Genomic DNA, 24,443 nt, shown 5'->3' with positions numbered 1-24,443 from the left:
GGCATTTTTCTACGCCCTCTCATTCAATAACACACATACATTAACCTTGGCAGATTTAACGACCATCATAAATTAGCCACCAGCGTTGAACAATTTTCTCCAGCATTTTTTTTTTTTTTTTTTTTTTAACATCCTCATCTTGTAAGGCTTCATATGTTTACCCGTTTACTACCCGGTTATTTACGACGGATACCGGAACCCTTCAATTAGGTGCTACATTTTATTATGTGCTACTATATCATAATATTTTGCAAGTAAAAAATCGCCATCGTTATGTCTCTTTTTCTTTTAACCGTCTGTCGACACTCCCATAGGGGTTTGTTGTCCTTGAAAATAAAACAAACAAATTAACCAAGACCTGGTCAAACGGGTCTAAAATACAATATGCCGGCTTACACTAAGTACCTAACACAACCTTCGTTGACCACAGATTTTTTTTTTACAAAGGAACATCATTATTTTGTTTTATTATACTGGCGTTGTACATTACAATGTATTACACTTAAGGAGTGTTGTATAGGCAGCAACTGTAAACATGCATGAGTATTTGGTCGCATCGGCACAGAATCTAGTCTTCATTTGTAAAAAATTAAAATTATTCATTAAAGTCATGTCTGCTTTTAATAAATTATCCTTTATTTGTCTTATTTCAATTATTTTTTTAGCATGGTTTTAAATATAAAATGTCTAACCGGACAAAGCTGACTGTAACAACCAGTGTATAATAAATAAATTACTCAAATTTGGTTGCACAAACAATAATTTAAAATGAAAAATGTATTAATTTATGGTAAAAAAAACTCCTTTACTTAAAAATTATTACAAGATTGTATGAAAATAATGAGATGTCATCATGACTGGTCGATAACCAGTTATGGATAATTATTCTTAAATGTATTGAAGTTTTAAGTTTAGAATGACTGAAAGGGTAATGCGCACATTACTCAACCACACTTGTCCTTCCATCCTAAACTTTAATAATTTTTAAAATAATTATCCAAAATTAGTAAAAATGTAATAACTGAACACCCTGAATAAATAACCACTCTATATATATCGACGGGGATTTTATTAGAATGTTTACATTTAAGTTATAACAATAAAAAGATAATCTGAAAACATTAAACAACGTCCGATTCCTAACAATAAAATATAGAATTATCTTATTAAATAGACAAAATCATTTTCCTTTATTCATTTAGACTTTTGCCTGATAATGGAACTAATAATTAAAGAATATGGGTTAAACTGTTTTAGTGCACGCATTATTACTCTATTAATGTAACAGAAAATGTAATATTCATTTAAAACGTTCGAGTCCATTTTTAATTATTATTTATTTGGTGTTTTGTCTTCAGAGAAATACTGTAGGTATGTAAAGTTATAATAATAATATTATAGTATTAAATATATGTCTTTTTGATTTAAAGCGCAATGTCAATTTAAGTTATAACTATTGTAAGTCAATTACATATTTAATGTGGTTAAAAGATAAAACTACATTAAAAGCTGAATATGTTTTTTAGCTTTGAACCGAGATGGCGTTAGTGACACGAAAAAAAACAAAACAAATTTGTGTCCGAGATTTTTTTTTAAATATTTTAATGTAAAATCTGGTTAAAAAATAGGTGAACGTTGTGTAATTTGTTTTTTAATAGACGTTAAGATGGTATTTTTTAAGGTATGGTTTTTTAAGTTTTAACACACGTTTTCTTTTCATTCACTTTTCTTTCACGTATCTTTTCACGTAGTTTTTAAATTGCCGCCATTATGCACATACAATATTGTCGATATCGGTTGAACAGTGTTGGCTACACTGATGCGCTGATACGCGGCCGTCAAGATAGTTGGCTGCCTGTCGCCCGCCGTCAACGAATACCCCCGTAATCTGTGTTTACAATTCTCGTTCTGTCTACAACGTTGTTGGTTAGGAATCCGAGTGTTTCTTTTTAGCCCGTGTCTGCCACAACGTTACCAAAATGGTGAGTACGATTTTAGAATTTTTTATCCATTTCAATCGCCGTCTGGTTGGTCCGAATAAGTTTGCGGACGAGTATTTCTTATTCGGAATATCGAAACGAATCTATTTCTAATCGAAAATGTCGCCAGATCCAGCGGTGTTTTTGTTTTACAGCCGGCTCGATAGCTCCGAGTAATGGAATTTTCATAATCACATTGATTAATACCTAAATTTTTAAGTTATGCATGTATACATGCCTTCATTCTGGTAATTGTTTTTGTTTTGCATTCTAGTCTCTGGTCATTCCCGAGAAGTTTCAACACATCCTGCGTATCCTCAGCACGAACATCGATGGCAAACGTAAAGTCATGTTCGCCATGACCGCCATCAAAGGTATCGGCAGGCGGTTTTCCAACATCGTTTTGAAAAAGGCCGACGTCGATTTGAACAAGAGGGCCGGAGAATGTACCGACGAAGAAGTACGTACCTACTTACAGTCAAACTTATAATTTGTCGATGATCAGCAGCAAACTTCATGAGAATATTGCGTCAATCGTTTGTCGTAATACTGAATATGTTTTGCTAAACTAAACGCCTTGCAATTACCAAGGGCTCTCGGTACACATTACAGAGAATCCATGCTTGTGAAGGGATAACGTAACCGTTTCTTTCTTAAAAAAAACAAACTTTTTATTATGTACAGCTGTTTTGAAATGAAAAGTGGTCAAAAGACAACTTGTCGTTCCATTTAAAACAATTGGATTCTTATGACGTGTCTTCTGAAGTTCAATAACCATGTTATTATCACGGTTTTATCTCTTATCTGCAACTTTGTGTTGACATTTACACAATAATAGTCTTATAATAGTTTACAAAAAAATAGTATGAACATATTTCCAATATTCGATCAGACTAATCGACAGATTAATATAACGGCTCGTTAATTTATTAATATTTTTTTAACTGAGTACTCAGTTTTTTATTTGAGCGGCTTCTACACTAGCATTTTAATTAAGGCGCATTGGATAGGCATTTTTTCAAAAATTAAGCTAAATTTGTAAATTTGTATGGCTAACCCAGCAAAGAGGTATCTAATTTAATATTTATCTTTTTTTTTTTTACTTCTATAATGCATACAGGCCCTAATTTTGTACCAAAACTTGTTTCTACTTCAAACAGTACCTTCCTCCCTAAAAATACTCTGATCTGAGTTTTGAAAACAAGTACTATTGACTGGATGGGAAAAAAACGGTTAATAAAAATACTAATTCAGAAATTTTTAAAACTATTCAAGTGTTCCAACATTTTTTAATAAATAGTCCTAAAAACAAATTGTATTTTTGCTACTATACAAATAATTTTTTCGTTAGTAAGTTTACTAATGTTTTAATGTCAATATTTTGTAAAATTTCTCTTGGTCCTACAAGTTTCTTTTTTTTTTAGTATAAGAATAAAAAAATTGTTAAAAATAGTAAAATTTCTACATCTTTTTTACTAATTTTTTTTTTTTTAAATATACTATACCCACTAATCAACTATAAATATTGTCGGATATCCTCATGACTAAGCTAGTTAGTATATTTTCAATATATTGATCTATTCGGTTAAGTTAAATTGTTTACAAACACAATATGAGAAGGTTGGCATGCTAACAATGCAACGCTAAATGGTTGAATTGTGTTACATTATATCAGTACAATTCCTGTAGGATTTTAAATTATTTTTATAATCCTAGTAAGTTGTACGTACATTATTCTGTCGACTATTAGTTGATCAACGTAATATAATCATTCTACACGCTCTAAGTAATGCAATAACTAATATATTATATCGATGCAATCCTAATAGGAATAATTTTTTACAGCTAATTCTTATAATAATGTAAAAAAAAAACTTGTTTATTTGAATGGTTTTAATATTTTTTAAATATACATAATAGCACGTGTATACCTAAAACTTGTTTCACAATTAATTTGTAAACTATATAATTCCGTGCTAAAGCGATATTCTTCATTAGGATAATATAAATGCAACTCATTCATTTCATATTCTATCGGTGAAGATACAAAATATTTATGGGAGAATAATTACAAGAATAGCATAATCAACGGTTCACAATGTTATTTATATGCTGTGAAATTGGTAAATTATGCAATAATAATTTTTATGTGCAGATCCATCAGGAAATAATAGTTATTAAGAATATTTCTTATGATTTGTTTAAGTACATTCTGTAAAACAGAGTAGTACATTTAAAAAAAAAAAACCCCTGCCATAAGCATAATCAACGGTTCACAATGTTATTTATATGCTGTGAAATTGGTAAATTATGCTAAATTACTGTTATGTACTTATCCGTTTTGATTTTGTCTTTTATGGTATTATCTAGGATTTTTTTAACAACACTTGAATATTTATTTTCTAAAAAAAAAAGGATGTATTTATTTTAACACAAACTTATTATTGTAATTTTTTTTTCATAGGTAGAGAAAATTATTACTATTATGCAAAATCCTCGTCAATACAAAATCCCTGATTGGTTTTTGAATAGACAAAAGGATATTGTCGACGGTAAATACTCCCAAGTAAGTATTTATTTAATCAATTGTTAATATATGTTTAAAACGTTTTGCTAAAATTTAATATATTCCATGTTGTAGCTTACATCCAGTTCCCTCGACAGCAAATTACGTGAAGATCTGGAAAGGTTGAAGAAAATCAAGGCTCACCGTGGTCTCCGTCACTACTGGGGGTATGTGTTAATTGTCAGTTAATGTAGCTTGTGTAATGACAGATTTCTACAAAAAAAAATGTATGTTTTATCTCCCTTTGAAAAACATCATGTTATTTTCACAAAAATGTCTATATTAAAAAAAAAATTAACAACATGAATTATATAGATTTCTCTTGTTCATTTGTTTTACTTTTAACTTGAGTGTTAATTTTAAGGCAGTGAGTTTTTTCCTCTTGTGTGTATTTACAATATAAAATTATTTATGTCTATACTTGGACATTATCATTTAGACAGTTGATAAAAGTGTACAACAGATTCATCCCCGTTGAATTATTTATTACCAATATAAATATATATTTATAGTGTGTATGATTTTTTTATTTTTCAGTTTGAGAGTGCGTGGACAACACACCAAAACTACCGGTCGTAGAGGAAGAACTGTTGGTGTATCTAAGAAGAAATAAGTTAAATAAAAGTGATAATTTTTATTCAAACTTACCTTTTTTTTTTTACCTCCCATTCAAACTTTTCCTTATTGATGTATGCCTCCTTTGATTTAAATATACGCCTATATTTAAAATTGTCATTATGAACTTTGGTAATTATATATTATACTGGGCATTTTAAAATCAACTATCATAAAGTACTACATATCTACAAAAATCATTTTAATATTCAACAATTTTGATTAATAATTAATTAGTAAATTTAGTGCTTTAGTAGTTATCATAAAAATTCATCGTTATTTTGATTCGTTCGTCTAATGACAAAGCTTTGCCTAACTGTTAATTTGGCAGAGTTGCATATTCTAACCAGTATTTGCTTAATATTAGCATAGGTCTTTTATACAAACACATATTACTAAAGTATGATATTTTTATTAAATTGAATGACAGTGTCTAATTAAGAATGAGACAATATGTTATAATTCTCATGTTATTATAATGACGTAGTTATTTTAAATAATATTCCAACATTTTAACATTAATAAAATATCACCATTTCATTGACTTCCTGGATTGCATATCCACTGCTGCGGGGCTGGAAGATGACCAAGGTTCATGACTCGTCTGAAATTTTCGAACGTTAAATGTCTTACTCCATCTGAAAATCACCAAAATGATAAAAATGAAATTTATAATTACTAAATTAAATAAATAGAAACTTGTTTAGTGTTTTCAAACTAAGCCCAAACAGTGCAAGTATGAAATGTTTCAAGAATATCGTTATCATTTTGACCATGAACTTTTTTAAATTTTCATAAATTAACATAAATTATTATTTTTATTTAAATAATATGGCTTATTATCGTAGGCCATTACCTAATGTGTTTACAATATTATAGTTTCAACAATGTTTTTTTAATGGTAAAATGTATTTAAAAAGATAAAAATTGTTATTATATTTTATATTTTACTGTCTAAGTAAACACAAATACCTGTTTGAGTTAAATGAGAATCCTTAAAATATGTATTTTAAGTAGCATGAAAAATATTATATTATGATAATACTTAATAACAACACAATGACAATAATGTACTTAAAAGATAATATTGTATCTTAAGTAAAGGCGGTGGATACGATTTGGATTGTTTTCTTAATTCCAAAGGCAAAGAGATCAACTTTTTATATTTTTGGCTTAAGTGGGCGTCGCACCGGTGATTTTCAGTGTTAAAAACCTGTTTACGCCAACTGAAAATAACTCTTAATTTTGGTTATAGAGTAAAAGCACCCATTATAAAATTAAAAGAGAACAATATTCCGGAGGGCGAGACGGTGCTTTTTTTTTTAAAAATTCAGTTTTTGTAAAATTACAGTCATTTAATAATGTTAAATTAGTCGTTATTTTTAAACTATGTATTGAACGTTATACTTGAAATAATGACAAAACGCACTGTCTCGCCCTCAGGAATATTGTTCTCTTTTAATTTTATAATAGGTGCTTTTACTCTAAAACCAAAATTAAGCGAGTAAAATTTTCAGTCTGCTTAAACATGTAGAGATGAAAAAATATTTTTAAATCGCTTTAAAGGATGCTGTGATAGTCCAGAAAATAAATTAACTACCAAAATAGAGTCCTAGTTATTGAACTAGTAAACTACACATCGCAGTCTAACCTTTAAATTAAAATTTTGTAAAAAAAATGCCTATACTTTACTCTTTAAAAATGGGCGGTGCGACGCCCCCTTGATACGAGCAAAGAAACTTTCATGTACGATTTCTGATCCATAAAATTGCTACATAAAGGAATCGGTTCAGTAGCTTGTAGGATATCTTGGGTCCAGACATGAATAAAACAATTTAACAATAAATAAGTAGGTGTGCAGTAAGACAACATACTTCTTGGCTCAAACTATTTTTTATGTAATAAGTAAAAATTATACCTAAGATAAATTCACTATTATTAAATTTAGTTATTAAAAATTATACTTAACCAATGCTTTCTCCGTAGTCTTCCATAATTTTTTCGAGATCAAGTTCAGGATATCTTATTCCATAACATCTGGTCATATCGTCATTGGTAATATAGTCTCTGTTAATATCTCGAATAATTCTCACAAACAGATAATACATCGCCTAAACAATTTTTTTTAAACTTACAAAATTGAAGTAAAACAAATTTGTAATAGTATATTACTTATTAAGCATAAAACGTTAATTCAATAATATGGCACCCGTTTAACACAATATTAACTGTTGTGTGCACACAATTGTTCACTAGAACAATCATAACAAATTACCTGTTTAGGCCATCTTGGTATGAGGCCTTCAGACGCAGCCTCCTGAAATTTGTGAAAATACAATCTGTACTCATCTATACCTAAAAACCACAATATCGCGGCAAAACAATTTTTAAAAAAATACGTTATTTATTTACATGTCGTTTAGATTCTTTTCGTTAAGGGGCCTCTAAACTTGCGTATTTTTGGTCGAAAACAACTGATTCTACTTCGAACGTTTCTAAAAGTACTTCAATTTAAGTTAAAAAAAAAAATATTTGAATTCTTCATAACATTTTGACCGAGTAAAACTACATTCTGCGTAGCTATGTTTGGATTCAATTTTTTTTAAATCGCTGTCAAGGATGCTGTGATAGTTTGAAAAATAAATCAATTACCAAAAAAAAAGAGTTCCGATTACTGAACGAATAATAATACATATCATAGTATAGCCTTTATGATGTTGCAAAGAATTGCCTACACTTTACTCCTTATAAAAGACCTGTGTGAAAAATTGCCTATACAATGCGCCTTAATAAATGCTAGTGTAGAGGCCCCTTAATAGATTACAATATATCGTCATGTGGGTTCTAACAACACCTGACTCAATTTCTCTAACTTTACAGGAGGCACAAAAACTGATTTATTACGTTATTAAATATCTTTTTGGTTTTTTTATAGCTTATAATCCAATCCAATTTAATTAGGCTGTGTTGGTTTTTATTTGTTACCATTCGATCGGCCACGAAAAAATACATTTTCGGCATTTACTTATTTAGGCGGCGTTAGAACTCACATGAGCTCACACACTTAGTGTTAAGCGTTAAAGAAATTACAACACATCTACCATCGTCGTCAGTGTATTTGTGTCCGTAATTCGTTACTATTTTCTCGAGTTCATTTGAGTCTTCACCTTTAAAATGTCTAAGCATGCCTCCGTAAGTAGCATAGTCTTCGTTGCCATCTCTGATAAAGTTGAATACATCTTCTAATTCCTAAAAATGTGATAAAATAATATAATAAGTGATTAATTCTTAAGTACTTCATATCGGGGAGGCAATAGAAATGTTAAATGTCAATAAAATGACGATGACATATCATTTCCATAATGATGTTGTAGATGAACGCTGCTAAGGAAGTTGTGTGAGTGTGTCCATAAGTTTTTGTTAAAATAAAATATATTATTACCTCGTTATTGTTAGAATTTACCATTGGAATATAAAAATATAATAAAATAATGTACTCTATATACATTTTTTCATTTGTACGTAAATTTGTATTAATAAAGGTAAATGATTCTTATAAAAGGTTCGCAAAGTTGGATCGTATCAATTTATCTGAATGTGATTTCATCATACAATCAAATCCATCACAAAGTATTCACAGATTCGCATCAATGCATTCTCTGAAACGCGATTTTATTACTATCTCTAAATCATTGGTCTAAAAGAACTGAAAAATATACCTAAATTAGTAATTCTAAATAGTTAAGCATATGACAAAAGTTTCTATAAATGTGTACCTAATCTTTTGCCTCGTCGATATGCCAACATAATAAGAGGTTAGTAAATGTAGTGGTATCACCATTTTGTAAATTTGAAAATTTGAAATCTATTAAATGTTATATTTTGTAAGATAGTCGGTTTAAATAAATGCTGTTTAGGGGGTCTAGCAATTTTTTTTAAAAGGTATTTGTATTTGGTATATACGTGTTCATTTATTATTTGTAAGTACTAGGTACGGCCATTTTTTTAAAAAAAATTTTTTACTTAATTCGTTATACATTAAAACGTTGTAGATTGTTGGACACTTGTATACACAAAAAATTATGCTTAACCATGATTTTCGAAATCGAGAAAAATTCCTATCAAATTTACATATTGTTCAACTTAAAATTACTACCGATAAAGACGGAGTGGAATCATTGGCAACATATCAAAACTTAAAAGTGTTTCTTTTCAAAAAAAACCACTTTCCGAAAATAAATTTAAAAAAATATTTATTCAGTGCAGAATTTGGAATAACCATTAACTCAAAATTTGACAAGATGTCCCTTTTTGCGTCACATTTAATGAAAAATTGGTTCATCTATAATACAATTTAATAGTACATATATATTTATTTTAATTAAAAAAAAAAAACACCGAAATCGTATTTTAATACCTAATAAAAATAAAGTATAAAAATAAGCCAGTTCAGTTGAGTCGGGGCATATTAGGACAAGGAGGGCAGGTCACAGGACTATACGATTTATTATTTTTCAGAAAATTTGTGTGGTTCAATTAACATTCGGTTAGGTTTATTACACAAAAACCTCAATTTTTGATATTTAAAATAATAATGAAAGTACCCGCTCATTTCGAACTGTTCCAGATCCTTAACTGAAAATGTGATAATAGTTGTACTATTAACTAGTAATTTAAGTGATGTATCTAATAATTAAGTTTCATTAAATACGACTAAAATATTATACAAAATGTTGACGTTATCAGAAACTGAACGAATCTTTTGAAATTTGAAGAGGTAGAGAAAACCGTAACTATTAACAATGATTTTTATGTTTATACACAAGATTACATTTTTTTTTTCCATTGGAATATTTTACTTGAGTAGTATTTAATTATACTGATCAGTAATCATAATTTTATGGTGTACAGGCATTTGGCGGGACAAAAGTTTTACGTTTATATTTTCAAACATTTTTTTATTGCTCAAGAAAAAATCAAGTGTATGTGTTTTATCGGATTGTTTGCCTTTTTATGATGACACACGAACAGCAATTGTAATTTTTTTATTTTTCGACTAAATGAAATACTACGTAGGTACAACGAAGTATTCCAAATATTCAATCGATTAGGTTGTACTATGATCAGTAGACTAATCTACACTAAAAAATTGATAAAAGATGTACCGTTACCGTTTTATAGTAAAAAAAAACGTTTTAAATCTGTAGTCGAGTTTTTTTTATTGAAGAAACCCAAAACACTACATTTTACGACGAAAAACCCACTTGTTCGAATTGTATTTTGTTTACTTGTATTGTCCTAGTTTCGATCTGTAGACATTCTACATGAAGATATCGGTTAGATGGCTAAGAAGCTATCTTGGGCCCGACCAACAAATCAAAACCACCATTGTATAAATATTACTTTTTAAGCTCCGCATCTAATGTGGTTACTAAATTGGATAATAATTGTAAAAAGCCAAAAATTTTACTACATATTTATTTTTATGGGCCAGTATAATTTTGATCGGAACTCCCAAACTTTATTTCATAAGCCATAACAAATCATAAATTATAATATTTAACACACTTTCGACCATATTACGACCACTCCGGTTAGGTTGGGCTAACCTAAGTTAAATATAGGGTTTTTTATGTTTCAGTCCGTAGTTTCAAGGATTTACAATTTACACATTTCATAAACGCAATGTGTTTATATATAAATACGCGTTTCCAAGTTGACGGTTAGGTATCGTTGTCTTACATTAGTACGTTTCAGATATCGGCAGTATTATGTTTTATTCCATTACAATACCGAAGCAAGTGTTTTTTACCGTGCGAAACGTATTTAACTGCAAAAAATGACTAAAAAGTAAACACTAGCGATTTTAAAATCCGAACAATATTATAGTATACGCTTTACACGCGGTATTGTACTATTATATGAATATTTTCGAACTTTTCACAAACGTTTTACATTTTATGAAATGTTATTCTATTGTTTACAATTGGATTTTCCAATGACTGGGTGAATTCGCATGTAGAAATTAATAAAATTAAATAGCTAAATAAAAATGAAATTGGACCTTTCATATAACTGCAACTTACGTTGTGATAGAAAAAATCTACTAAGAGCTAACCACGTAATAAACTAACTATACATTTTGTAGTTTTTAGAAAACCGAAGGAATACTGCAAATTCTAAGAGAAAAACAAAGTCATAGCAAGCCAAAAAAAAATTCGAAATCTAATATATTTTTAAAATTATGATAACAATTGTCAATGTATAGACAAATATAATATAATATTATGTAGCCAAAAGAACAGAAGAAAGATAAATATCAAAATAGTAATATTTTCCAAGAAAATTAGTGTCTCAATGGATCACTCTGTACATATGTATATGTTTCTCTGAGCCTAAACTTGACTTGATATTTTTGATGTTAACAACACAACAAATTCTATGAGCTCCTGTCGTGTCGATTGTCAAGCTACAATTTTACACCTACTTCAATCTTGATACATATTTCGTAAAGCAATTGTGAATTTTCTACAGCTTATAGAATGTATTTTCGCTATTATTTTTAGAGCGAGTTTCAGTTACTCTATTTAAGCTTTCCACAAAAAATATGTTCTTAAATAAATACAATTTTTTACTTATAACGTGTTTTTATTCGATTGACGTATGTATTCGAACAAATGAACATAATATGATAGTTTTCTATAAACTTATGTGGTGATAACAGATAAACTATTCGGTTTCGGCAATTGTTATCCAAAAAAATATTTAACAAGTCACGTAGTCATAAAATATTGTGACTGACCATGACTGTACTATGGGCCAAATAAATAAACTTTCCTTCATACCTAAAATACTGAATTTACATTGGTACGCCATATTCTAGATCCAAAGCTTAAAACTATTTACGTTAACTGTGTTGGTACTACGAGCTCGAACTAAATTTTAACTACCTATTAAAAGTATACTAGCTATAGTTTTTAACAAACACACATTCCCTTAAAACCTATTTTTTAATAAAAATATTTTTGGTGACGTGTTCGTTGACGATTTCAAGTTGAATATTTTTATAATTATTTATAAAACTAATAAACCATAATTATAACACTCGAAGTAAAAGTCATTGTAAATGTATTAATAACTTTAGTAATCCAATCAAAAAGTATATACATTGAGTTTAGACAAAAAAAATACATTGAAAATCAATAGTTTCTCAGATTTGAAGCTTTTTTTATAGAGATATTGTGGTCTAGACACAAAAAAACCTTCTTTTTAACAAAAAATTCCTAAACACATAAAATTTAATATAGAAAATAACATATGTGTCCTCTCTTTAGACCACAGCCTAGTTCTATTAAATATCAATGAATCCCCAACTTTTTCCCTCCCCATTCTTCTTTAGCTAAAGATGTTGACCATTGAAATTAGTTTACTACAAAGATGGAAAAATCCACAATTTTGTTAGTTCCCTGAAAAAAAAATTACGAAGTGGAGACTGAGGTTCGGTGCTTGGTCATCTCAATACAGACAACTGTTCCTAACATCAAACTAAAGAAATCAATCCAAACTAAATTCTTGTCTTTTACCACTTAATATAAAAACATTAACTGACGAAAAACTAGGAGCCCGCTCCCGATGACAATGTTTAAGACTGCCAGTCATATCAGTTGATTACGAATGGCGATAGCAGATTAAAATGGATCAGATATATAATTTAAATATACCACTGCTTATACGCACTAAAAATAGTAAAAACCCACGTCACACCATTGACGAAGATTCACATTCTGAAGTTACTGCGAAACGGAAAATGAAATAAAAACGAATGAACAATAAAAATTGTAAAAACAAAACACTTATTTGGTATTGTATTACCAAATAAAAAGTAATAATTTAACCACTCCGGAACATGTGAAAAAATGTTTTACTATTATCAGAGAAATAAAATCAGTGAAATTTTGATATGATCACGACTAAAATACTATGCTTCCTTCCATCATTATGAAGTACATCAGTATGAGCTGACTTTAAAACGATATTTTTCTTCGCTAATTATTTTTAATACATTATTATTTAATCGAAATTGTGATGATTGATCTGAACAAGCAAATTTATACAGAGCAAAATAGTTTTTTGTTTCACCCGAAAAGTTAACATTTTTAACAAATTTCCATTCGTATGTTGTATACTTGCTGATGAAAAATTTTAATTTTATATTTTCAAACAATTATTTTATTATTCAAGAAAACAACGAGTAACAATTACAAATACAAATATTATTTCGGTATAATTTTATTATTATTGAGTAATTAATTAATTATGATTATCATTTTAGCGTTCTTCTTACAATAACACATTATCGGTATCACTACCAGAATGGAATACCGCCAGCGTTAACAGCTCTTCTAAAGCCGAGAAAGCCTAAATGCATTCCATCAGCTGAAAAACATCAGCATAATATAAGTGTAACGTATAAATAAAATAGAAACAATATCAAATAAATATAAAAATGTTTAGTGCATTATAACATAGCACAAGCAGAGTATATTATCAACTAAAGTGACAATTAAAATTAATTACATCTTAAATAATTTATACCCCGTATATTTTGATATGTAGAATTGTAATGATACTAATAATTGTGTTAACGTTTAATTTTAAATAAAAAAACAGTGTTATTTTGTGGAAAATATTATATTTTTTAGGAAATCCCAATCCACAAAAATAATACACTTACCGCATATTTTACTTACCGTATTTTGCTATGTTGTCATCTTTAGTGATATAAAATAAGTTTATTATTTTTTTTTGGATTGGGTATTATTAAAAATTATAATGTTTTATTTATAGCCAAAGTTGGAGGGCCGGTAATACAAGAACAAAATGGAATTATCAGGTTTTCGTTGTAGTTCAATCAATTACTATGTATTACAATCATGTGTAGTTTTGCAATTAATATTTGTATAATTAATATTTGTAATAATGATGTCAATTTTTAGCAGTTGATTCTCACGATTGATAATGTATAATAGATATCATAGACTTTTATAATGATATAATACGAATGCAGTTTATAAAAATTATATTTACTTCTCCATTTTCCGTAAGTATCCATAACGGTATAGATGTGATATTCAGTAATTTGATTTTGATAATGAACCACCATATCCTTGTAGGTAGCATATCCTCTCGCTGTTCCTCTCATGATATTTAAAAAAATGCTTATCATCTCCTAAACAATTTATATGAAACACATATTAATTTAATATAAAACAAATTAGATGAAAACGAAAGATTCGTTAAGCTCAGGTATAGAGTTTATTATTTAATAGTACCGAAAAAATTACGGTTGTTTGCACACAATAATGTAACCGAAATCACATAATTATTACTGATAGCAGATTTTATGCAGGTATAAATGACCAAGATAACCGACCGACATAATGGTACTTGTCTATAAATTACTGCTAACATCTATCGATGCGATGTGATAAGAAAGGAAACTTCAAATTAAATAATATTCCCGACTTAAACCGTCAAACATAATTATAATATTACCATTGTATGAAATCTTTAATGATTATAACATTACCTGGGTGGGATATCTATGTATGTAGCCATTCATCGCAGCCGCATAAAATTTATCATAATATATTCTTCTTTGACTATAACCGTTTTCACCAGTGACCACGACTGCGTAATCATCCATCAGGTTCTCGAGTTGATCTATCTCATAATCATTATATGTTAGTTTCAGATCACTGAAAGTAACATAATCTTTGTTGTCTTTCCTTATTTCGTTAAACCATTTTAAAATTTCCTACAACAATATACCAAGCGGTTAATTTAATTTTTAAAGAAAGTTTGATAATCATATTTTAATTCCGTCATTAAACATCATAAACCGAACATTTAAAATTATATTCAATAATTATACGTCGCGTCGGTAAAATATAAAACAATATATTCGAAAACATCAAGAAAATGTTTTACGATTCCTACGGTCATTCGTAATAAATCATAGGGGATGAAAAGTTTAAATTCTGATTTTTCTATACATTTTTCATAACTAATTATTCAAATCATTTTTAATCTAATTGCATTGTGGACGAATTATTCAAATAAATTGAAAAAAAATTTTATTCTGATAATTTGTTATTCGAATAAAGTGTGAATTAAATGTTCGAATAAGAATTCTCTAAACTCCGTTTATATGTAGAACGGGGAGGTGTTGTGCAACTTTGTGAGTATTTGGTACACTATAAAAGTTTGGTATAATATACTAATAAAATATGTAATACAATTCTTTGTACATTTAAAAACGCAAATTACTCCTTAAGCCATTCAAAATTTTCAAAGTCCTTACTCTTAAAAATTTAGTTAGTTTTACATTTTGACATAAATAAAAATAAAACGATACTTTTACGGTATGAATTTTCCTAGGATATTTTATAAAAGCGTGACAGCGTGTATAATAAATGTTTAGCGCATTAAACTCTTTGGCCCCTACATAACTTACCAATATTTAATAAATTACCTAACTTGAAAATGATTTATAAATATAAATAAATAATTGTTATAAAAATTATAATTACCGATTCATCAAACGAAATTACTGTTGGAATATAATAAGTTAAACAAAGTAATATTATAAACTTAATACACATTTTAATACTTGTTCCTACTAATGAAGGTATTATTTTGTATAAAGGAGTTTTAACTAAATAAAACTTAGTACGTAAATAAATCTTATTCTCAGTAATAGACAGTGTGATATACAATTGTTTTAGCTTTGTACAGTTTAAGACTTTTAAATATTATACAATGCGAGACATCCACAGTGATATCAGATACTTGTTTTACAATGGTATATTATTTTCTTTCTTTTATCAAAGCTGAAAAGTAATCATTTTAAATTACGGACGTGTCTGTTTTCTTCTATGCGCTGATGAGTACATGTTATTGTACAACATAAAGAACATGACGTCAATGCGATATTGATTTTAAAAAAAATTGTATGAGCGAATTGAGGCCTTTAGATTTTGCTGTATATACAGAAACCTAAACCTTTTATTTTTTTTTTAGGAATGGTAAATCCTAGGTTTCACATGCTGCTGTCCGAAATGTCAGGATTTCAAACATTTACCGATAGATCTTGGTTAAACCAAGAATATGCAAAATAGTTTGGTCAAACCTAGAATGATTTTTGTAGCTCAGACTTCTACAAACGAGATTTGGTAAATCTTAGGATAAACATACAGTGTTAGTAAATGTCCGAACTTTTATTTTGATGCCAACTGTGTATCTCTTAAAGTTTTGAAAACATTTCCCCAACTATATCCTTTAAATAGAATCGACAAACTTGGCTAAATGGCGTCTTCCAATAAGTGTTTAACAATACTACTAATGAGTGGATTCCTCTCTTATGTTTTTTCACGTGTATTTTATTATTCTATACTCAAATTTACTTATTGCACTATGTATTGTATAGACTGTAAATACACAGAATTTTTAAATAAAAAATAAAAACCAATAATATAAAATAATAATACTATAAACAAAACTATAAAATACCTATACTAATTATAGGTCTCATAAGCAATAACAAGTACAAGTTTTTTTTTTGGTATATTTTTATTATTATTAATTTTAATTACAGAGACTATTAAAGTATTGGACAGCATATTATAATTTTTATAGTAACATGATGACAGAAAAGTTAACAATTATTTGAAATGTAATTTATTAATCATGATTATAATTTTAGCGTTCTTCATATAATTGTATCTTATTGCCTGAACGTATTTGCCACACTACCAATTTGGAATTTTTAAAGTGTTAATTCCTCTTCTAAAGCCGAAAAAACTTAATCGCATTCCATCAGCTAAAAATCACCAGCATAATATAAGTGAAACATAAATTAAATAGAAACAATATTAAATAAATACTAACATTTTTAGTGCAGTACAACATAGCACAAGCAGAGATTTATATCAACTAAAATTATTTACACTTGTAGATTTTTTAACCAGTACATTATATGTATGTAGAATTAATGTTTAACCAATCTGTAACTTAAGTTGAGTGGGTTACACAAGAGCGAGGCATCGATCATTCGCTTAGCTCTTGAGATCATTTCTTTGCGATCAAAATATTTTTTTTCAAAGAAAATTGCAACTATTAACTTTTAGTTATAATTCAATCAACTTTTATGTAATACGTTTATGCGAATTTTGGTAATTAATATTTTTTAATAGTTATTTTTAGCAGATATAATCACACACTTGGTAATGTATAATAGATATCATAGACGTATGATATAGGTTAGGTTGGGTCGGGTAAAATTAAATTAGGTCGAAATAATAGACCAAATACAATAACAGAACGTCAATGGTGCAAAACCCCCCTAATCTTCATAGCTAAAACTGTATTATAAAAAAATGTCATAATACGATTGTTAAATGAAGCTAATAAGAATTATACTTACGTCTTTTTCTTCCGTAGGTATTTATAACAATATCGATTTGAGCAATAGGAACTTTACCCTTATAATATGTTACCAAATCACTGTGGATAATATAGCCTCTATCAACGTCATCTCCGATTATTTTAAAAAATAAATCGATCATCTCCTAAATATGTTTTTAAACCATTATATTAATTTAATATAATACACATTAAATAAAATTAAACGATGCGTTAAACTTTGGTTAAAAGATTATGTAAATTTTAAAAACACTAGCGAATTTTTCTTTATTATTTCCAATTTATTAAAATTAAATTTGTTATGACGTATATTAATCTCGATATTAACTTATCGATGTACAATAAAAAAAAAAAAATTCAAATGAAATAGAATTCCTGACCCAAACCGAAATAAAATGATTATAACATTACCTGGGTGCGATATCTATGTATGTAGCCTTGGAACGCAGCCTCCTTAAATCTATCAAAATACAATCTCCTATCACTTATACCATTGTTACCAGGGGTCGTGACTGCGTAATATTCCAACACGTCCTCGAGTTCATCTATCTCATAATCATTATATGTTGTAGTCAGTGATCTGTAAGTAATATAATCTTCTTTTTCGTTTCCAATTATTTCTTTATATCGTTTAGCATAATCCTACAACAAAACAACTAAGTGGTTAATTTTTTTTAAAAATTAATTTGATATGCATATTTGTATAAAATAAATATATCCAAAATTAAATAAATCATATAGCTTAACAGGCCATGAAGGCCCAACGTTGCCATCATGAGATGAATTTGATGTTCGAAATAAATCCTAAGGGATTTAAATGTTTAAATTCTGATTTTTCTTCATCATAGACTAATACATTTTTTTATAAGTAAAACATTATCTAAATATCATATTATTAATAACATATTTATTATATAGTAAAAGATTTTCGAATAATTAAAAAAATATATATATTCCAAGTATAATTATCTTACAAAATTATTTCGTAAAAATATAATATATACTACTTCTTTGATAGAATACTTAAAACCAGTATATATTGTCAACTTAAATACCTAAGTTAAATGTCAGCGGTTCACACTGTAGATGGTAACATAGTCGCCGAAATACGCGTATATGCTTATAAGTATATATTATTGTGGTTTGGGTTTTTTTCTCATAATTATCTAGTGCATATAGGCACAACTTTGTTTATGCGTAATAGAACTTGTGTACAACTTGTGTAGAACACTGTGTAATAGTGTGGTGAAACTAAGTATGGGTATCTCAACAACAAATAATGAACTAATACACTAATAAAATATGTAATGCGGGATAAAATAGTTTTTTGTACATTTGAAAACGCAAATAACTCTTTAAGTATTTATTCAAAACTCGTTATCGCCATTCATTATGTTCAACATTCCTACTCATAAAAATGATTAGTTTTAAATTTTAACAAAAATAAAAATAAAACTATACTTTTGCGATAACAATTTTCTTAGGGTGTTTTAAAAAATGTAGGACCCTATATTATATATTAAACGTTTAGTGTATTGACCTATCTGTTACCTACATAACTAACTGATATTTATTAAATTACATAGCTTTAGAATGATAATAATTTTTGTAGAAATTATAATTACCGATTCATCAACCGAAATTACTGTTGGAATAAGATAAGATGTTAAACAAATCAAAATGATGTACTCAGTATACATTTTAATACTTTTTCGTATTACTAAAGATAATAATTTGTACACAGTAGTTTTAACTAAATGAAACTTAGTACGTAAAGAAGTATTATTCTTTATAAGAGACAGTCTGATATAAAACTGTTGTAGCTATATACTTGTCTTACAATGATATTATTTTCTATCAATAATACTAATTAATCTATCTTTTATCAAAGCCGAAAAGTAATGATTTTAAATATAATCGACGTGTCTATTTGCTCCAATGGATAAATAAATGTTTGAAAAAACAACGCGCTGGTGAGTACAAGTTAGTGCACAACATAAAGAACCATTTTTAAAAAGACTCTAGTATTTGCTTAATATGACGTCAATGTAATATTTTTTTTAAAAGAAAACTTTTTGGGTGAGTTGAGATCTATAAACAATACAAATATTACAATTAATGTGTATTTCATCGTATATTTTTTTTTTAGGGTTTCTTTAATAAATATACGTTACTAAAAAATTAAACACTATGTTAATTGTTAGCTTATAAACATAATCTAATTTTTTCTTAATTTTTATGTATTTCCTTAAAAATAAAATATTTAATTATATTTTATTAAACCCTATGAGATAGTCAGTGGTTCAAGATACGAATACCGGTGAAACCTTGCAGTTTTATAAATATTTTTAATAAAGAATAACAAATACAAATATTATTTCGTTATATTTTTATTTTATTATTATCGAGTATTAGTATTAGATAGTATTATAATTTTTATAATATCATGACGACTGAATAGTTAATATTCAGGTTTATTTGAAATATAATTTATTAATTATGAATATCATTTTAGTGTTCTTCATATAATTGTATCTTATTGGTGACTGCCTGAACGTATTTGTATATTATAATATAAGTGAAACATAAATTAAATAGAAACAATATTAAATAAATACTAACATTTTTAGTGCAGTACAACATAGCACAAGCAGAGATGTATATCAACTAAAATTATTTACACTTGTAGATTTTTTAACCAGTACATTATATGTATGTAGAATTAATGTTTAACCAATCTGTAACTTAAGTTGGGCCGGTTTCACAAGAGCGAGACTTCAATCACACGCTTAGCTCTTCAGATAATTTGTTTTTATCGATATGTTTTTTTTAGTAGAAAAATGCTGAAATGAACTTTTAGTTAAATTCAGTCAACTTATATATAATAAATGTGAATTTTTATAATTAATATTTTATGATAGCAATTTTTAGCAGTTAGATTCTCAGACTTAGTAATGTATAATATGTTGGTAGACTTATGGTATAGGTTAGGTTGGATCGGATTAAGTTAAATTAAGTCGAAATAATAAACCAAATATATCAAAAGAATGTCAATGGTGCAAACCCATAATCTGTAAAGCTAAAACTAATTACAAAAAAATATAATAACACTATTATTAAATACTAATATTATTAAGAGTTATACTTACAGTGCGGTGTTCCGTAGGTAGTCATAACAGTATCGATTTGAGTTGTAGGAATTTTATTTTTATAATGAATCACCAAATCATTGTGAGTAATATAGCCTCTCTGTGCATCTTTTTCGATGATTTGTAAAAATAAAATTACCATCTCCTAAACATTTTTTAAACACAAACATTCTTATAATATTAATGTAATACAAAACAAATTTAATCAAAATAAAAGATCCGTTAAACTCTGTTTTGTAGATTATGTAAATTTTAAACACTTAAGTAAATTTTGCTTTTAAATTCTAATTTATTAAATTCAATTTGAACGATGTATGTTATACTTAATGTTAATACTTAACAAAATGAAGTGAAAAATTGAAGAAATATTCTATTTTACCAAATATCAACATTGATTATAAAATATAGTATAGATGGCCCACTCAGACAAATTTTAGTTCTTGGCGTCAACACGGGACGGGTGCTAACAGTGTGGGTTTCAATGATTAGTTAAAATATATATCGCATAATTTGCATGAAAAAATAATTAATTTTTATTTTGCTCTCGTGTTCATATCAGTTTTGAAGATGGACCAACTACACCAAAATATTACTGACTGTAGGTTTTAATGTTATTGACTAGAAAACAGACCGACATAAAGGAGGTACTCGCATATATTTTCCTGGCAACATCTATCGGTGTATTAATAATAATAGAAAATTAAAATTAAGTATTATTCCTCCCGCTTAACTCAAAAGTACGCCAAAAATAACAGTTGTGTGCACACAACTATTTAACCAAAATAACATGATTATAATATTACATCTGTTGGATATCTATGTATGAAGCCATCCTGCGAAGCCACCGTAAATTTATCAAAATTCAATCTTCTTTCATAATAACTGTTTTCGCCATGGAAGTCGACTCCGTAAGTATCCATCACGTACTGGAGTTCATCTACCTCAAATAGTTTATATTTTGAACTCAGTGAATTGAAGGTAAGATAATCTTCATTTTTGTATTTTATTTCGTTATAACGTTTCAGATAATCCTACAGCAAAATACTAATTTTTACAATTTTGACTACAATTTTTTAAATTTTTTATTTGAGTATCATATTTTTAATCTTTCATTAAAAACCACTTCAAAAGAGAATAAATAATTGTTCGTCGCGTCGGTAAAAAGTAAAGCTAATGTATTCGAAAAATATATCGTGAAAAGGTTTTACGATTCCCATGGGAATTAGATGTTCGTAATAAATCCTAGAGGATTTAATTAAATATTTAGATTCTGACTTTTCTTTATAACTTGGTAAAATATCAATTATTATTTACAAAACATTTTTTTACTCAAATAGTTTTGTATTCAAGAATTCGAATACCTAGAACGGGGAGATGTGACCGTGTGGTTTGGTACAACCAAATCTGTGCATTTTTTAATCGGATAACGAATGATTTCTTTATTCAAAACTATTTAAGATGATATACAGGGTGATTTTTTTATCATGACCCAGTCAATAACTCACTGGGTTTAATTAATAATTGAATTTTTTTTTATAATACGTGATCTCAATTTTTCACATTTTTTTTTGTTTTTACCCCCCTCCCAACTTAGTTTTTTGAAACTTAAATGGTAACGTATATATTTTATTAATTTTTTAAACTTAGAATAATGTACTAAAAATGTTGACTGGTCGATAACAACTATTTTTAAAGTTAGAAGAGTTTAAAAGTTAGGATGGGAAGGGAAGTGCGGTTGGGAAATGCGCGCAGATAAAAATAAAAATACACTCCACCTTTCCTCCTGCCCTAAACTTGAAACTTCATTAACAGTTGGGAAGGGGGGGGGGGTAAAACCATAAAAAATTGTGAAAAATTGACGTCACGTATTACAAAAACATTGTAAAAAAAATTCAATTATTAATTAAACCCAGTGAGATATTGACTGGTTCCTGATAAAAGAATCACTTTGTATTCGAATAATTTTTTTATTCGATAAAATCTAAGATAATTTTTCGAATAATGTTTTAATACAATTTTTAGTTGAAAAAATCTAAAAATAATTACAAAAGCGCAATAATTTTATTACAGTTATATCAACAATAAAATAATTGATCAAAAATAAAAAATATTAAAAAAAACTCAGACTAAATCATTTAATTAAAATATTTTCAATTTAAATAAAAATTATTTGTCTGTCTTTTGAAAAAAAATATTATTTGATGGATATTTGACTAAATCGTTCGAAAAAAATAACTATTAAAATAATTATTTAGATAAAAACCCTATATAATTTACCAATTTTTAATAAATTACCTAACTTACAAATGATGAAAGATAAATATTTATAATTCTAAATAAATTATTGTTTTAGAAATTATAATTACCGATTCATCAACTGAAATTACTGATGGAATATAATAATATGTTAAGCAATGTAAAATTATGTACTTAGTATACATTTTAATACTTTTTCGTATTAATTAAGGTAATAATTTGTATATAAGATTTTCAACTAAATGAAACCTGACACGTATCTTATTCTCAATAATAGACAGCCTGATATTAAATTGTTTTAACTTTGTACTGTTTAAGATTTTTGAATATCATACAATGCGAGACATGTATAGTAATACGAGATACTAGTCTTATAATGACTTATCATTTTGTTCCTTTCCTCAAAGCCAAATGTAATAATTATAAATTATTGATGTGTCTATTTGCTCTTATGGGTAAATACATTTTTAAATATCAATGTGTTGATAACTAAAGTTTACCATATGAAAAAGTCTGTACTATTTGATTAACATGACGTCAATGCAATATTATTTTAAAAAGAAAATTTTTTTGGGTGAGGTGACCCTATAATTTTGAACTTATAAAAATATACTTGGAAACTATATAAATCACAAATTTTATTTAGTTTGTACTTTGGAGAGGAAGGGGGAGGAGGGTTGAAAAAGTTACTACTTCATCACTTAGAATTGGGAAAAATATAAGAGTTTTCAATTTCATCTTTTACTAGCAATAATTTTGAGAAAAATGTTGGCATTGAGTTGAAATACACAAGGAATGTTTATTTGGTGTGCCCATTAAGGGGCGAATACGTATAATGGGACACTTAGCTAACTATTCTATTGTCAGTTTTTTTATATCTAAATTCCAATCTTGATAGTAAAAAATGTATTAAGACACATTTAGTAACCATAGGGTATATATTGGATTCAAATCCCCTACTTATCATTTATTGTAAGACGTGTCTATGTACCGTGTACTTTAATAATTTCAGTTATTGGAAACTCTAAAAAGTAGTTGGCTGTTATGGTGGTACATTATGTTCAGGTCACAAAGGTAAACTGTAATGGAAGTATACATTTTTATTAAGCACAAACGGTTGTAATTTAAATTATAGACCATTCAACCAACAGCATTTAATAAGACATTCATAACGTGTAATGTATGCTAATATATTTTTTCAAAAAAAAAGCCGCTACATTGGGGTTGGGGCGTAGTGGCGGCGGAATATGGGGACGGGGAGGTCACAGGTTTACAGAAATTATTAAAACTGAAAGAGATTTTATCACTTTCAAATAAACACTTCACTGAAAATCTGTGGTTAGTATTTTAGAATCAGTACAGTCCAAACCAAGCACAGTATAAACCAGCACAGTA

At 27.8% G+C, this 24,443-nt stretch overlaps 3 protein-coding genes across 4 annotated transcripts; 1 reads left to right on the top strand and 2 right to left on the bottom strand.

The window, feature by feature from the left end:
- The first annotated feature begins 1,861 nt into the window (after nucleotides 1-1,861).
- On the top strand, nucleotides 1,862-5,188 carry LOC126834730 (40S ribosomal protein S18). The gene is made up of 5 exons (XM_050566864.1): nucleotides 1,862-1,982; nucleotides 2,254-2,439; nucleotides 4,444-4,545; nucleotides 4,621-4,712; nucleotides 5,083-5,188. Exons 1-5 carry the CDS (start codon nucleotides 1,980-1,982, stop codon nucleotides 5,156-5,158), a joined length of 459 nt encoding a protein of 152 aa, XP_050422821.1. The 5' UTR covers nucleotides 1,862-1,979; the 3' UTR covers nucleotides 5,159-5,188.
- A 442-nt stretch (nucleotides 5,189-5,630) lies between these two features.
- On the bottom strand, nucleotides 5,631-8,841 carry LOC126834729 (uncharacterized). Of its 2 annotated transcripts, none has more exons than XM_050566862.1 (5): nucleotides 8,603-8,841; nucleotides 8,262-8,409; nucleotides 7,436-7,515; nucleotides 7,130-7,271; nucleotides 5,631-5,798 (listed from the first exon to the last, which is right to left on the bottom strand). In XM_050566862.1, exons 1-5 carry the CDS (start codon nucleotides 8,666-8,668, stop codon nucleotides 5,698-5,700), a joined length of 537 nt encoding a protein of 178 aa, XP_050422819.1. In that variant the 5' UTR covers nucleotides 8,669-8,841; the 3' UTR covers nucleotides 5,631-5,697. The 2 variants fall into 2 exon arrangements, with proteins under 2 accessions (XP_050422819.1, XP_050422820.1); XM_050566863.1 differs by having other exon boundaries at nucleotides 8,328-8,409.
- Nucleotides 8,842-16,934: 8,093 nt separating this feature from the next.
- On the bottom strand, nucleotides 16,935-19,368 carry LOC126834895 (uncharacterized). Its single transcript, XM_050567104.1, has 4 exons — nucleotides 19,269-19,368; nucleotides 18,055-18,285; nucleotides 17,645-17,789; nucleotides 16,935-17,041 (listed from the first exon to the last, which is right to left on the bottom strand). Exons 1-4 carry the CDS (start codon nucleotides 19,341-19,343, stop codon nucleotides 16,971-16,973), a joined length of 522 nt encoding a protein of 173 aa, XP_050423061.1. The 5' UTR covers nucleotides 19,344-19,368; the 3' UTR covers nucleotides 16,935-16,970.
- Between the last annotated feature and the right edge of the window lie 5,075 nt (nucleotides 19,369-24,443).

Source organism: Adelges cooleyi, unplaced genomic scaffold (genome assembly GCF_023614345.1).
Source record: "Adelges cooleyi isolate 19-005CV unplaced genomic scaffold, UGA_ACOO_1.1 ACOO_flye_CR_arks_rails_tigmint_CR_PRNA_21, whole genome shotgun sequence".
NCBI lineage: Eukaryota > Metazoa > Arthropoda > Insecta > Hemiptera > Adelgidae > Adelges > Adelges cooleyi.
Note: the sequence above shows the minus strand (reverse complement) of the source record. Positions and strands in the feature narration are given on the sequence as shown.

Excerpts from the sequence above, each read along its gene's own strand:
- LOC126834895 (XM_050567104.1), bottom strand. The coding sequence starts at position 19,343 with ATGTATACTGAGTACATCATTTTGATTTGTTTAACATCTTATCTTATT. Across the intron at positions 17,790-18,054 it reads TACATAGATATCGCACCCAG|GAGATGATCGATTTATTTTT; the intron begins GTAATGTTATAA and ends AAACATATTTAG. Across the intron at positions 17,042-17,644 it reads TACCTACGGAAGAAAAAGAC|CTGATGGAATGCGATTAAGT; the intron begins GTAAGTATAATT and ends GGTGATTTTTAG.
- LOC126834730 (XM_050566864.1), top strand. Across the intron at positions 4,546-4,620 it reads TCGACGGTAAATACTCCCAA|CTTACATCCAGTTCCCTCGA; the intron begins GTAAGTATTTAT and ends TCCATGTTGTAG. Across the intron at positions 4,713-5,082 it reads GGTCTCCGTCACTACTGGGG|TTTGAGAGTGCGTGGACAAC; the intron begins GTATGTGTTAAT and ends TTTATTTTTCAG.
- LOC126834729 (XM_050566862.1), bottom strand. The coding sequence starts at position 8,668 with ATGTATATAGAGTACATTATTTTATTATATTTTTATATTCCAATGGTA. Across the intron at positions 8,410-8,602 it reads TAAATTCTAACAATAACGAG|GAATTAGAAGATGTATTCAA; the intron begins GTAATAATATAT and ends TCACATTTTTAG. Across the intron at positions 7,516-8,261 it reads CAAATACACTGACGACGATG|GTATAGATGAGTACAGATTG; the intron begins GTAGATGTGTTG and ends TGTGGTTTTTAG.